A 16,395-nucleotide genomic window follows, 5' to 3' on the forward strand; every position below is an offset into this window, starting at 1 on the left:
TTTTAATAGAACCTCATCTTTGATGATCTAAGCCCAATAAACACCCCAAAAAAAACTTTTTTTCGTTCATGATAGACCTGCATGAAGCTGCATGATGGTTTCCCCTCGATCTCCTTTTGCCTTAAGCCAAGTTTCGATTTGAGGCGAGTTGCCTACTAGATGCCTCTATCACATTTTAATTTACGGTTTTTTCACCATATACCTTTGACAATTTTTTTTTGCATCGTATACCCTCGCAAGTTTCCAAATTCACCATATACCCTCCACTTTTCAAAGAATATATCAAACTACCCTTTTGACTAACGGTGTTAGACTTCTGTTATTCATTAACCCCTAATCCCCCCTAAACCTAATAGACTGACCTTAACCTAAGTCAAACCCTCCCTAACTAACCCCCCTAATCTAATACCCTAACCCTAACCACCCCTCCTCCACCCCTTAATTTACCGGGCCTTGAAGCAGCTAGCAGCTACATCCAGATAATCTCCATTAAGGTTTTGGTTTAAAGAGAGTCGCAAATAAATTTTCAGGAAAAATCAATAAAATCAAAAAGAAGATATTTGAGTTGGGGTTGAATTTTCTTACTTATTCAAAAATATATTCAAATACATGCACATAATTCAATTAATTGCATAAAAAGACATGTTAAAGGTTTGTTTTTTTCAACAAACAAGATCTAATTTTGGTGTTCTTCTAATTAAAATGACAAGAGTAATAGGTACCTAGATTGGTTGTTCAAATTATCTTATTGAGCGTGATTTATCTAAAAATTGGAATTGACCCTCATGAATTAAATCTTTGTCGCCTAGGTCTGACTGCACGGACGTTATAGAAAACGATTTTTAGCCTTGAAAAAGTGAATTCTTAAATGAAGATTCAAAGGAGAAGGAAAAATGAAGATTCTTGTTTGAATCTCTTTGTATAGTTTGAATGTATCTGAATATAGTTTGAATGTGTTTAGATGTGTTTTTGATAGTGGAAAATGAATATTCCTCATACGTTTTTGAGTGTTCTTATATGATGAATTGTATGTAAAAGTCCGTGAGAAAATTGCGTAGAACACGTGGTTTTTGTAGTGCAACATACGATTAGAGTTAGGATTCAGAAAACAGAAGCAGCAGTTAAAAAATAAAGCTCGTGCTCCTCACAGGCTATGCAGGAACCAGGCGTCAAACGCAAGACCGCAATGCCTAGTGCATTGCCCTTACATGCAGCTCATAACTTTTTTGACTTACCTTTTATCAAAAATTATCATTGAATAACAGACTTATTTATAAAATCTGATTTTATAAAAAGAATTTAGTAAAAGATTTATTTTGAAATTCAATTTATTGTCACGAATAATTAATTGGGCTTTAAATCGTATTTTCTTTTAAATGGGCTTTAAAACATACTTGGACTGAAAAAAGGTTTTGGCAGAGACTTTTGATTGCTCCTCTTCACAAAGTAGGATGACGGTATGTTTCATCATTGAGTCTTAAACGGGGAGACAAATCTATATGTCTACATTATCTAACCAGTAATAGGCTAAAAACTATATATTAATCAATCACTGATCAACACTGTATGTCTTCAGTTTACACTTTTGAAGTAGTAGCAGCCATCATTTCCGAGCTCCCGCATTCCCTGTTGCAATAAACTTGATTTTAAGCTGGAGTTTCATAACTAGATATTTGCAATTATTAAGATTAAGGCCCTGTTCTTTTGGGTAGAGTTTCAGTTTAGCTTAGCTCACTTCACTTCAGTTCATATCAGCTACTTTCTTCTCACTGTTTTACTTCACTTCAGTTCAACCCAAAAGAACAGGGCCTACGAAGTTGTAGGATTAAAATTGTTTAATCAGCTTTGATTTAACTTTTTACTTCAGGTGAGACACCGTATTCATGTTATGTTTTGTTGATTTTAATATTTCACCAATTAGATTTGCTGCATATGGAGCAACCAAGCGCAGTGTGGTGCATCTGACAAAATCATTGCAGGTGGGACTAGCTTACCCTTGAATAATTTGCTTTTGTTGTGTTTATTTATCTGTGCAATGATGCGTAACGCCTTAAACTTCAGGATTACAGAAATTCTAGGATCTTGAAAGAAAGAATGATTCTTTAAGGTTTTATTGATGTTTTAAAGCTTGAAATTAACTTAAAATAAAGGATATGAATCGGTCTTTGTATTTAGAAAGATCTTAAAGCTAGTATATGGAATGGACGGTTTGTAAGTGGTTTATAGGTGAATGAATAAGTGTCACTCTGAATCTTGTGAAAGATCCACTTCTCAACTCTGAATCTAATTAATGATCCGCTTCTCAAACTCTGAATTCTTAAGAATCAGCAACTTAGAGATCTAATCAAATGCTCAACTCACAAATATTAATTAAATCACCTCTCCTCTTTTATTCATGTATCTTGAAATACATATAGTATAAACTCATCCTAAACCTACTCTAACTAGGAAAGCTTAAAAGATAAAGATAGAATTAGAAAAAACCTAATCTTACTTTATATCTAACACACGTCTAAAGTCTAACTAAACCAAATTAGATTAGGAAAGCAAAACAAACTCCTGATATGCTTAAAATATGAAAAATCCATTCCAAGTGGAATAGTGAAAACTTGTGTAAGCCAAATTTACTGATTCTACTATAATTCTAAGCCAAATAGAATCCTAACAAGACTAGGAAACTATAACAAAGCTGTAACACGATTAGGACTTTTGCAAGAAGTTAGGAACAGCTTGATTTCACATCATGCATAAATCTCTTTTTTCTCCTTTCCAAAACAATATCTATTTGTTTGCACATTGTTTTGTGGTAGGAGATACAACCATTCAACTTGAGCCTCAGATTTTAATGGGCAAAGCTCATTGTCATTTTGGATGCGGAGAAGAAACATTAGGTATAGGGTCTATTTGAAAGTGACAGTATTGAATTTCCAATTTGAATTGAAGGAAGAGCAAGAAATGATGGGTTGGGGGTGGGATAAGCAGGGTAGACAGCTTGGAAAATAATCATGGAATCATGAGGAATTTTGGAGAACTGTGAAGGAAAAGGTGTTAAAGTAAGCTTTTATCTCTTGTGTTTTGCATTCAGGAGAACATGGTGGAGTTTGCTTGGGTGAACTTAGTCAAAGGTTTTGTGGCACCAGTGAATTTGACAGGCTAATGCCCGTTATGTTCCTGTTTAAGGGTTGTCTCATAGATATCATGTATGTAGGGTAGAGAATTGTCAAAGCATATGTCCATGAAGGGTAGTAATGCTACGTTTCTTCTATCTTATGAGCTATTTGAAAATTACCATTTTTTAAATTAAGTATTGCTCGAATGGTTGTTGGAGTGTGATGGTATCTAGCTATCATGAAGAATTAGCGACAAGGGTGGTTTAAATGGCTTTGGCAGCAATTTGGCATTGGGTGTATTGGGACCTAGAAATATTTTCTGATGGAACGGACAGGAAAACCTTCTTTAGATTGGCCTAAGAATTTCGGAATTCCCTTATGTCTTTCCGGGGTGGCTCGTTTTGGTTTTGATGTATTGGCTTCTTAGAGTAAGTGTGATATAAGCTACAATGTAGCTGAAGGGACCTAGACAGTTTAAGATTATCCTAAGTGGCCATCTTGGAGTTCCAAGAGTATTAAGATCATTAATATGAAGTTGGATTTTGAGATCTTTTGTTCATTGGCTTAATTTCATGGATGGATATATATGTGCGGTTGGCTTTCATGCTTAATTAGTGCTTTGACATTGTAGAGAATTACATGAACAAAGATTGAGGACTCTTAGAGCATGTACAGTGGGTGGGTGGGTTTTTGTTGGTCTTTGTATTTTTTCCATTCTCTCTCATTTCCTCCTTAAACCTCACATCCCACTAACTTCCCACCAACTCATCTTTTTTTTTTTCTCACAATGGCTAGACTAGTTCTACTTGGCTTTTCTAATTTTCTCTCTTACTTTTGGTATACTCCATCATATATTCATATACTCTCTTTCCTATCGAAAATGTTCTTATTCTTATGTAGAGTAGATAATTTTTATTCATGTTTTAGTTAGTGATATATTAATTAATTTATATACATTTTGAATAATTTTAGGTAGGAGAAAGTTATTAGAAAAAAAAAGTAGGCTATGAGAAAATATGGTAAAATATATCAAATTTAGGCTCAATTTATAAATAATTTTTTTTTATAGTTATGTAATTTTTTTAAAAAAATTATAAGCTGATTTTATTTACTTTAAAACAAAAGAGCAATCTTGTAAAAAAAATCAGCATCAATATAGCAATATTGATATGGCATCACCCTATTGATTGCTATGCACACCATCCAAGTCATAGTTGGTCTAGCATTCGAGAGCAACCAACTCCAAGGGTCAATTGCTCCAATAGTAAAACTAAGTAAAGCTAGCTTTACTTTTTGCTAGACCAACCAAAACCAACCCCATTGCTCATGCTCTTAGTCTCACACTTTACCATGATCTTACACTTGGAAATAAGTGTAATCGATTAAGAAGGAAAATTGATCTTTTATTGATAATATGAAATTTGACACTGAAGCAAAGATAGTAATAAGCATTCGAGAGGCTTGTTTCTCTCCCAAAACTAAACTATTAAATACTCCAATATTTTCTCCGTAGTTTCTCTCTCTTTACTATTTTATTTATACTTCCCTTTAACCCTTAAACTTATTCCTAAGATAATCCATAAAAACTACTGTTCATTACCAAAAGCTAGGTAGTAAAGTACGGGGACGGAAAACATCACAGTCAAAATTTTCAGAAACGGGTACGGCTTGGATTTGACATATATATTAAAAAAAAATATACTTCCTCCGTTTCTAAATAAGTGTAACATAAAGAAGTGACATACACACCAATGCACCTACAGAGAAAAAGTTAGGGACCACACTTAAAGGAGGATTAGACACTTTAATTAAATAAAATATCTACACTAATAAACCAAAAACTTTATATCCCCAACCTATGTTACTCCGACACGGATACGGGTGCCGTATCCAAGTAGGGATCGGAGGATCCGACACCCTACTTTAAAAATTTTGCCGATACTCCGACACGGTCAAGAGAGTATCTTGACCAATATTATAGACACGTCTATAATTGAAAGTGTCGGAAAAAATTTCCCGACACCTTATGTTAGATAAAATAAAGTTAAATTGTAATAACTAGTATATTTAAAAAATTATGAAATTCAAAAAAAAATATTTGATTTAATAACTAAATTGTTATTAGAAGGGTTGAAAAGTCAAAGATTAGAAAAAAAAGGAGTAAAGAAAGCTAACAAGTACACATGAGTTTAACCTAAAAAAAAGAATATGTGAAAAACAAAAAGGAGTAAAGCTGTCACCTACTCACCTTTTGCCTTTTTTTTTAAAAAAAAATACAGCTATCAAAACCCTTCAAATGTACTGCATCTTCTTTTTTTTAAAATTTAAAACTAAAAATCTAGTATAGTACATTAAGTGACAGAAGGAGATAGACCATAAAAAAGTACAAACCCTTCATCTCCTTCTCGCATCATCTTCTTTCCATAGCAAGGACTTCTCCTTTCATGGCAGAAATCTCCAGCAGATGCAAAGAAGCACGAAACGAGAAGGAGGAATTGCCGGAGATGGCGGTCGACGACGGTAGGCGACTAGTTTCTTAGTTAAGGTTAGAGAGTTCGAAAATTTTGACAAAAAAAGCCTAGATCTGATTTTTTTCCCCCCTTTTCTCTCTGCGTTTCTTTTTCACTTTCACCAAATGAGTGTCCGATAGTCGACACTTTTTCGATACACGTATCGACGCTCATTTCCAGGCATGGCGCGCGTCGTGTCGAGTCGACACGCGACACGTGGGGTTCAAGAGGGTGTTGGAGTAACGTAGTCCCCAACACCTTTCACATATCCTCCACCACAACACCAACACCACCAATGGCCACCGCCACCACCATCGGAAAAAATCTTTCCCCTTCCCCCACCCTTGCCCACTGCAACTCGCCCTCGCATAAACCTGCCCACCCGAAAACACCCCATTTTCCCTCCCCCACCCTCAAAACCATCCTATTTTCCCTTCCCCACCCCGAAAATCAACATCCTCTCCTTCGATATTGTAGGGGTTCAGAGTGCGCAAAAGCGATAGATTCAACCAAAGATTGAGAGAAATTAATAACGACGATAAAATTATACTGGAAGATGCAATAGTAATTCCACAATGATAAAATGGAATGTTATTAAATTTATGGAGAATATACAATGTAAATGTTGTTGTTATAATTCTAAACAAACACTAAGCTATTTATAAGAGCATGACAATGATAAAAATAGCATAGTTAATTATAGGAATGGTTAAGCACATATTGCTCACACAAAAACAGATAATTCACATAATGTGAATTGTGATAAATAGTAAACTATTTTACTATGTTTAGTAAATGGTGAGACATTATTTTCGCACAAATCTCTACCTTGGCTCGCCATTTCACTGGGTGATTCTAGCTAAGTTAAGGCAATGTTCGAACTTAGCTACTGGGAGTGGCTTTGTTAACATATCAGTAGGATTATCGGCTGTATGAATCTTTTCGACAACGAGATCTCCTGTTGCAACATCTTTTATAAAGTGGTGCTTGATATCAATGTGCTTGGTTTTAGAACGATGTTTACTAGTCTTGGTCAAGTGGACAGCACTTTGACTATCGCAAAATACGACAAGAATATCTTGTTGTAAACCAAGCTCATACACCAAACCTCGGAGCCATATAGCCTCTTTCATACCTTGAGTGTATATTCTGCTTCAGTTGTAGACAAAGCCGCAATAGCTTGAAGTGAAGAATACCAACTAATAGCAGAGCCACAAAGTGTAAAAATATAAGATGAAATTGATGTTCTCCGATCTAAATCACCACCATAGTCAGCATCCACATAACCAACTACACCACCGGGATCAGCTCTTTCTTTATCAAATATCAAACCAATATCACAAGAACCCTTAAGGTATCGAAGTATCCATTTTACAGCTTCCCAATGTTGTTTGCCTGGATTGTGAACTGACTAACAACACTTACTACATAAGCCAAATCTGGTCGAGTACACACCATGGCGTACATTAAACTTCCAACTGCATTAGAATAAGGAACATGAATCATGCGCCTTTTGTCTTCGTCTTTTTGTGGACATTGTTCAGAGGACAATTTGAAATGAGCAGCAATAGGAGTATTAACAGGTGTACTCTCTTTCAAATTGAATTTGTCAAGCATCTTCACGATATAATTTTTCTGTGTTAAAAAGAGTTTTCCAGTTTGACGATTCCTGCTTATCGCCATTCCAAGAATTTTCTTGGCAGAACCTAAGTCCTTCATATCAAATTCACTACTTAACTTATCTTAGGCAGCAATCAATATATCATCAACATAGAGTAATAAATATATAAAAGACCCATTTGACGTCTTCTGAAAATAAACACAGTTATCATAACTACTTCTTGAGTAGCCTTGTCCCATCATAAAGGAATCAAACCTTTTGTACCATTGTCGCGGGGACTGTTTCAAACCATAAAGAGATTTTTTCAAATGATGGATATAAATTTCTTCTTCAAGGTTACCATGAACAAAAGCAGTTTTGACATCTAACTGTTCCAACTCCAAATCATGCAAAGCAACTAGAGCAAGTAATACCCGAATTGAGGTATGACGAACGACAGGAGAAAATACTTCATTGAAATCAATACCTTCTTCTTGATCAAAACCTCTAACAACATATCGTGCTTTATACCTTGCATTCTCAACGCCAGGGATGTCTTCTTTTCTCTTAAACAGCCACTTGCAACTAATAGCTCGTTTACCTTCGGGTAACTTCACCAGATCCTAAGTTTCATTTTTATGAAGACTTTCAACATCGCATTGCTGTAATCCATTTTGCTGAATCTGCACGAGATATAGCCTCATCGTAATTTTTAGGCTCATTGGAATCATCAATTTCTTGTGCAGCAACCAAAGCATATGCGATATTAGCACTTTGGCCAATGTATCTTTGAGATTGTCTTCTTGGTCTTTGATCCGGAAGATTTTGAGCCTTTGACCACGGTTCTGGTAAACCCCGTCTTTGTGGTAGACATTGCAGACTCGTATTTTCAATTATAACAGTATTATCGTCAGATGCACCTGAGGAAGTATGGACACCTTCCTTTGATTTTGAGGATGAGACCTCAAACTCCACCTTCTCTCTAATATTCTCATGATCTGTAATGGTATGAGAAACACAAATCTCTTCTCCAGAAGATATAATTTCATTTTCGTTGAAGGTTATATTCCTACTATAAAAGGTTTTACGAGACTCAGGGTCATATAAACGATAACCTTCAACCCGTGAACCATAACCTAAGAATATGCACTTTTTAGCACGAGGTTCCAATTTCCCATCGCTAACGTGCGAATAAGCAGGACAACCAAATATTCTAAGATTAGAATAATCAACAGGATTACCTGACCAAACTTCTTATGGAATATTACCATCAAGTGATCTATTTGGGGAGCGGTTTATCAAATAGCTTGCAGTGTTTGCCGCTTTAGCCCAAAATCCTTTTTCAAGCCAGAATGAGAGAGCATACAACGAACTCTTCTCCAAAATAGTCTTGTTCATTCGTTCTGCAACTCCATTTTGTTGTGGAGTACCTGGAATGGTATGATGTCTTGCAATACCTTCTTTCTTGCAGAACCTATTAAACTCATTTAAACAGAATTCAAGACCATTGTCTGTGTTCTCAGCCTTTTAATTTTCTTACCAGTTTGATTTTCAATTAAGTTTTCCAATCCTTGAAAGTTGAAAATACATCACTTTTATACTTAAGAAAATAAACCCAAAGTTTCCTTGAGAAATTATCAGTAATGGTCAACATATAATGACGTCCTCCTGTGGAAGGAACTTGTGAAGGACCCCAAAGGTCCGAATGAATATAATCTAATATACCTTTGGTTCAGTGAATGCCTTTTAAAAAGCTAACTCTTTTCTGCTTGCCAAAAATACAATGCTCGCAGAAACCAACTTTACTTGTACAATGATCGCCAAGGAAACCTCTTTTGTTAAGGACATGCATTCCTTTCTCACTCATGTGGCCTAATCTCAAATGCCACAACTTCGTATCGTCATTGTTGGATGAGGTAGTAGCTGTAGATCCTGTAATAGTAAATCCCTGCAGCACATATAAACTACCAGATTGATTTGCCTTTAATAAAACAAGAGCACCTTTGGACACTTTTGAAAGTCCACCTTTAATATTTACACCCAAAGTGATTCAAGGGTGCCTAAGGAAATGAGATTTCGTTTCAAATCGGGAACATGTCTGACACCGGTCAAAGTCCTAGTAACGCCATCATTTGTCTTAACTTTGATCGTACCTTTATCAACAACCTTGCATTGAGCATCATTGCCCATCAAAATAAGACCACCATCAACTGGTTCATAGGTGGTAAAGCAGTCTTTATTCGGCGACATGTGAAATGTACAACCAGAATCAAGAATCCATTCATTTCTAGATCTTTGTTCGGAGTCAGCTGCTAATAATAAATCCCCATCTGACCCGGACTCAGCAACACCAGCTTCGGCATGAGTTTCAGGTTGTTTACCCTTTTGTTCTTTTTCTTGCTTATTTTTTGACTTATAGCAATCAAATATTTCGTGTCCTTTTTTCTTGCAATAACGGCAAGATTTAGATTTGATATCTCTAGATTTTGATTTAAACCTGTTTTTACTTGTACTAACTTTTTCAAAATTTCTCCCTCTAATAACCAAGCCTTCACCAGAATGTTCCGAATTTATATCGGTATCAAATTTTTCTTTTGATAATAGGTGAGACTTAACATCTTTAAAGAATGATGTAACATAATTTCCATATAACATTATTTCCTTAAAGTGTCGATATGAGAGTGGTAGTGAAATAATAAGTAAAATGGCTTTATCCTCATCATCAATTTTGACATCCAAGTTCTCCAAATCAACAATAATAGAATTGAACTCATCAAGGTGAGTTTGAATAGGAGTACCTTCTACCATTTTGAGTGTAAAGAGTCTTTCCTTGAGGCGAAGTTTGTTTGCAAGGCTTTTGGTCATGTAAAGAGATTTTAATTTAGCCCAAATATCTGCAGCGGACTTTTCACTCATGACCTCACGTAACACCTCACGAGACAAACATCATGAATTACGGACAACGCTTTCTCATCCATATCATCCCATTGTTCATCTGTCAAAGTGGATGACTTTTTGGACTTTCCATCTAAAGCCTTCTTTAAACCATTCTGGGTAAGAATGACTTGCATTTGAATTCGCCATATGGCAAGACTAATTTTACCATCAAACTTCTCAATATCAAATTTTGTAGACATGATAAAAAATCCCAGTTGAATATATAAAGCTCTGGTACCAATTTGTAGGGGTTCAGAGTGCGCGGAAGCGATAGATTCAACCAAAGATTGAGAGAAATTAATAAAGACGATAAAATTATACTGGCGAAAGATGCAATACTAATTCCACAATGATAAAATGGAATGTTAATAAATATATGGAGAATATACAATGTAAATGTTGTTGTTATAATTCTAAACAAACACTAAGCTATTTATAATAGCATGACAATGATAAAAATAGCATAGCTAATTATAGGAATGGTTAAGCACACATTCCTCAAACAAAAGTAGATAATTCACATAATGTGAATTGGGATAAATAGTAAACTATTTTACTATGTTTAGTAAATGGTGAGACATTATTTTCCCACATATCTCACCGCAAAAACAATTGAAAACTTGTAGATCTAGTTTTTTTAGGGTTAATTTGATCGAAAACACCCCATTTCCCCTCCCCACCCCAGAAACCAACACCTTCCACCGGCGCCGATAAATTGCATATCTAGGTTTTTTTTAGGGTTAATTTGATTGGGAATTAGATTTGCATTCCTAGGAATTACATTGAGAGAGGTGTGTGGCTGGAGAACACGAAGGAGTTGGAGAAGAAGGGGACCTGGGGAAGGAGGAGGGAGGCGAAGAAGAAGAACGCAAAGGAGTCAGTGAAGAACGGGAAGGAGTCGGAGAAGAACGGGAAGGAGTCGGAGAAGAAGGGGATTAGGGAAAGGAGGAGCGAGGCGAAGAAGAAGAACACGAAGGAGGGAGAGAATAGGCCGGTGGTGAAGTACGAAGGCTTCTCATGGGGCAAGTGCGAGGACGATGTGGGTGAATGGGAAGGTTGTATCATCGGTGAAGGGGGAAGGCTGGTAGTGATGTGGTCTGGTGGTGGCGTGGGTTGGTTTGGTAGGTTAAGTTGGGTTGAGGAGTTAGATGGGTGGGTTGAGTAGAGGAGAGAAAGAGGTGGGTGAGATGAGTGGGGGAGGGGGGTTGGGTGGGTTGATTAATTAGTTTTGTTTAGGTTGGTAGATGATAAGTTAATAAAGTTGTTGAGGAATTAAGTAATGGCTTTGTAAATAAAAAAAAAAGAAAATTTTCCATTTTGAGCTATGTTGCATTTATAATGACATTTCCTGAAATGAGAAATGTTAAGTTATCTAGAAATGAAGGTTAGTATAAAAAAAGTTTCAATCGTAATTAAAAGTAAATTACTAAATAATAATGTTTCTTATTATATACTGGAGTGTACTTAATTTATAAGTCTTAATCTTCCTTCCAAAAAAAATCTTATTATTGAAAGGGTTGGAAAGCCGTAAATTAAATAAAGAAAGAGTGAAGAAAATCTGGAGCACGTAAGTATAGAACCTAAACAAAAAGAATTTGTGAGAAAAAAGGAGTACAATTGTCTTAAGTTGTACTGCAGTACCAAAATTATTTTTAAAACAAGGAAAAGGGAGGTATCAAAGAACAAAACACGACATTTCTACTCCAAGACAGGACTTCCTATCATGGGAGAAATCTCTCCAATGAAGGACGAATTGCGAAAGAGTAGCCTCGATGAAGGAGGAGCAGAGCTACCGCAGGTGTGGCCGATAACTGTGGGCGCATAGGAGAAAACCCTAGATCTGATTTTTGCCCCTTCATATTTCATTAAAACTAGCTGGGTACATTTCTATTTCTCTAAATCCTTCCCCATCACGTACCTGGTTTCCACCCATCCATGCCCAAACCAAACCCACGTACCCACCCATCCCAATTCGTTTTGGGGAAGGCGAATCCGTCCTCTACCCGTCCCCGTCCTTGTATAGATTCGGATTCGGTGACTGGGAGGAGTACCCATGCTTTATAGACCAAAAAAAACCCCATTTCCCCTAAACCGATCTATTACAATACCGGCCGCACAAACTTCCACCTTGTCCTCAAGGTGGATAGTAATTGGTGTTAAAGGTACAGCCTTGGAAGCAATGATCACAACTTTTGTTTTCCTCACAAAAGATGCTCACTGCCACTAGTGTTCAAACTCTTCATTTATGATTTGAAGCCTTGGCTTACCCATGGGATACAAATGAAAAGACTTGTCTTGAAGGAATGTTGGGTGTTGGGTAAAGCGAGTGATATTTGTGGGAATTGTTATTTGCCAGTTTGGAAGAGTAGGAAAGATTTGGTGGGAAAGGTCGGAGGGGGAATTTAAATAGTGGACTCGGTTGGTTTATAGGGTGGGTGGGGTAATTGAGTTCAATGAAAGAGTGAATGGATTGGGTCATGAGTTGAGTGTGGTAATTGGTTTTATGAGGGATGAAATCATGAAATAAAAGGGGCTTAGAGTTGTTAAGATTGGAAGGTTGAAGGTTGTGGGTTGAGGGAATTAAAAAGAAAAGCCTTGGGTGGTTAGGGTTCAGAATTTTGGGCCTCAAAAGTGGGTTTTGTCTCACTAATAAGAGAATTTGATTGGTAAGGGAAAGGTTGCCAACAAACTTACTTCCTCGTGCTTAATTTCATATTTGCCCTTACTAAAAGCATCTTCTTCTCCAAGCCACCGAGTAATCCATTAAATCTCCATGCATACACCTCTTTTTCTGGAAACTCCATTGAGACCGCTGTACTCCGATGAAGAAGCTTGAACCATTACCGGTATTTTTACTTGATAAATACCCAGGTCCAAGGAAAAAAATGGCGGATGCGATCGCGATCGCGATCCCGGTAACGTTTCCGCTGTCGGAGAATTGGCTTGTAACAGATGAATGGAACGGATAGTAGCCGACACAACGTGAATATTTTTTCAAAAAATTCGCATTAATAGGTTCTAACCTTATTTACGTTGGTTTAGTTTATGAAGCATTACTACAACACAATATTTATCTATTAGAATATTATGTTTCAGCACCTATATATTTAGTTCATAAAATATTTTTGGCCAAAGTTTGAAAAGAACGGATGTAATGGGGATAAAAACGTTCTGACGTGGTGAGTTCGCGTTACAAGATGGACAACGCAGCGAGAAGTATGTGGTTTTTATCATGGCGTTTCGTAACGGGATTTCGCGGAACGACAAATTCAAAATCCGTTTATTCCATGTCTAAGTCCACCACCCGACCCACTTGTTGCTCAACTGTCTTTCGCGAACCTTTCTCCATCCTAGCCACCATGAGCGGTAATTCCACCACCAACCCTAGTCTCGCTAGAAGACCTGTTGACCCACCACTGGAACCACAATTTTTGGAACCACCAATTTTCGGATACTCCCCGAGTTGGGTCACCCATGAGTCCACTAAATCCACCACCCAATCTACCAATAAATAGCCCTCCTTGACTTTTGATTTTTGCCTTTTGTGCCACCAGATTCTCTCCCAACAGAGCCTCCTCGTTTCAGAACTTTGAGAACTCCCATAAAACATTCAGATCTACTTTCCTCTAGATCTGATTGTTCCTCCACTTTCACTTTCGTTTCAATGACCTCCAAATTTGCTTGGTTTCTCCTCAATAACCTCTCGAAGTTGCTTCAATCCCAATTTGATTGGAGCGTAACCTTTATCGAGTACTTTTGAAATTTCTTTTTGAATGTTCTCGATACATTTCCGTGTGATCTCGTCGGAGAATTTGTAATGAATTGGAACTCTGCAATTCACACAAGCACTCAAGAAATTTTCAGAATTGTTCACACTCACTAAGAACTCAAGCTCAGCAGCCAGAGAGAGAGATATTTTGATTATTGAAAGCAAAATAATTACAAGTTGTTCTTGGCATTCGAGAGGCCAGATCTCTCCCACTAATGTTTCCCTTACAATTTTCTGAATGCCTTTCTCTCTCTTCTCTTTCTCCTTTTATAGCTACAGCAGCCACACTCACCTGACACATGAGTGACACCTGAGCAGACAATTAACAGAATTTGTTATGCATTCCCACTCCTTTGATTCCTTCTGCCACGCCTAGAATAAGTGAGCACTATAGGAGGCCTCTCCCTAGCTGGGTTTGTTACATTACCCCGGGCCCAAAGTCTCACCTTGTCTTCAAGGTGAAAGTCGGGAAAACGCAGTTGGATTGAATGGAACTCCTCCCAAGTAGCTTCAAAATGAGGAACCTGCTGCCACTTAATAAGAACTTCAGTGATGGCTTCAGATCCTTGCCCAACAGTGCGTACATCTAGCACTTCGTCAGGTTCAGCCACCCATTCTAAGTCAGGAGTGATCAGGGATGGCAGGTCAGCATTCACCTGTTAACTTCCCACTGCCTTCTTAAGTTGAGACACATGGAAAACTTGGTGCAACTTGCTATGCTCAGGCAACTCCAACCTGTAGGCTACCATGCCCACTTTTTGTAGGACCTTGAAGGGGCCATAGAAACGAGCAGCCAACTTCTCAAATGGCCTACGAGCTAGGGACTGTTGTCGGTAAGGTTGGATCTTCAAGTATACCTGATCCCCTACTTCAAAAGTAACTTCCCGCCGGTGTTTATCCGCATTCTTCTTCATTCTATGTTGTGCTTTAATAAGATTAAGGCGCAGGTCATCTAGTACAGCCTCTCTCTCCAGCAACATGTCTTCCAAACTGTCGACCGGGGTGTGCCCCCTTCCCAACTTCAGAATGTGTGGTGAGTCCCGGCCATAAAGAGCCTTAAATGGTGTCATTTTGGTAGCCATGTGGGGAGAAGAAATGTACCAAAATTCAGCCCAATGTAGCCAATTTTTCCACATGCGAGGGTGCCCAGATGTGAAGCAACGCAAGTAGGTCTCTAAGCATTTGTTCACAACCTCGGTCTGCCCATCAGATTGGGGGTGATATGCAGTACTATTTGCAAATTTGTTCCTTGCAAACGAAACAACTCCTTCCAAAAGCGGCTCATGAACACCTTGTCCCTATCCGAAACAATAACCGATGGAAACCCATGTAATTTCACGACTTCTCGAATAAACAACTCGGCCACAGAGAGAGCATTAAATGGGTGTTTGAGGGATAGGAAATTGGCATATTTTGAAAGACGATCCACAACAACTAGGATGGTATCGTCCCCCTTTGAACGAGGAAGCCCTTCAACGAAATCCATGGTGATTTCATCCCACACCATGGCAGGCAAGGGCAAAGGTTGCAGCAGCCCTGCTGGGTGCAGATTCGATGCCTTGTACTGTTGGCAAATAGCACACTGCAACACATATGTAGCCACATCTTTACGCATCCCCAGCCAAAACCAATCCGCTGCCATTCTAAGATAAGTCTTTAAATCCCCCGAATGACCTCCAACTGGCGAGTCGTGATATTCCTTAAGTAGTACCGGAATAAAGGACGATGATTTTGGTATGACCACCCGCCCTTTGTACAGCAAAATATCATCTTGCAAAGAATATCCTTCCTGCCTTCGTAACCCCTTCTTCAATTCAGATGTAAGCTGTTGCGGGGTTGCATCTGACTCTATATCTTTTTTTTAACGTTGCCCAGTCCACCCTTTGAGTACAGACCACTGTTCCCAATTCCACTTCACCCTGAGTTTTTCGTGACAAGGCATCCGCAACTCGATTCGACGCTCCGGTTTGTATTGAATTTCAAAGTCAAAGCCAATCAACTTACTCACCCAGCGTTGATACTCCGCTCCAACTTCCCTCTGTTGCATAATAAAACGAAGGCTCTGTTGGTCCGTTCGTATGAGAAAGTGGCGTCCCAAGAGGTAATGTTTCCACTTTTGTACTGCAAGACACATAGCCATCAATTCTTTTTCGTAAACTGACTTGGCCAAGGCCCTTGGACCCAATAACTTGCTGTAAAACGCAATTGGACGCTGTCCTTGCATGAGTACTGCTCCCACACCAAATCCTGAGGCATCCGTTTCAAGTATGAACGGTAGTTGGAAGTTGGGCATTGCTAGTACCGGTGCTTGTGTCATGGCTTGTTTCAAGCGTGTGAAAGCCATGGTTGCTTCCTCAGACCACCCAAAACTATCTCTCCTCAGTTGAGCAGTTAGAGGATGCGCAATGTGAGCATAATGAGCAATAAATTTGCGGTAGTACCCGGTTAGCCCAAGAAATCCTCGAAGTT

At 38.1% G+C, this 16,395-nt stretch overlaps 1 protein-coding gene across 2 annotated transcripts in view; it reads left to right on the forward strand.

The window, feature by feature from the left end:
* Positions 1 to 16,395, forward strand: part of LOC104884604 (chlorophyll(ide) b reductase NOL, chloroplastic) — a 34,876-nt gene that overhangs the window by 12,449 nt on the left and 6,032 nt on the right. For both annotated transcript variants that reach the window (XM_010669291.4, XM_010669290.4), the window contains exon 8: positions 1,922 to 1,979. In XM_010669291.4, the coding sequence (XP_010667593.1) occupies positions 1,922 to 1,979 (58 nt within the window). The remainder of the gene's footprint in view (positions 1 to 1,921; positions 1,980 to 16,395) is intronic.

Source organism: Beta vulgaris, chromosome 4 (genome assembly GCF_026745355.1).
Source record: "Beta vulgaris subsp. vulgaris cultivar EL10 chromosome 4, EL10.2, whole genome shotgun sequence".
Lineage (NCBI taxonomy): Eukaryota > Viridiplantae > Streptophyta > Magnoliopsida > Caryophyllales > Amaranthaceae > Beta > Beta vulgaris.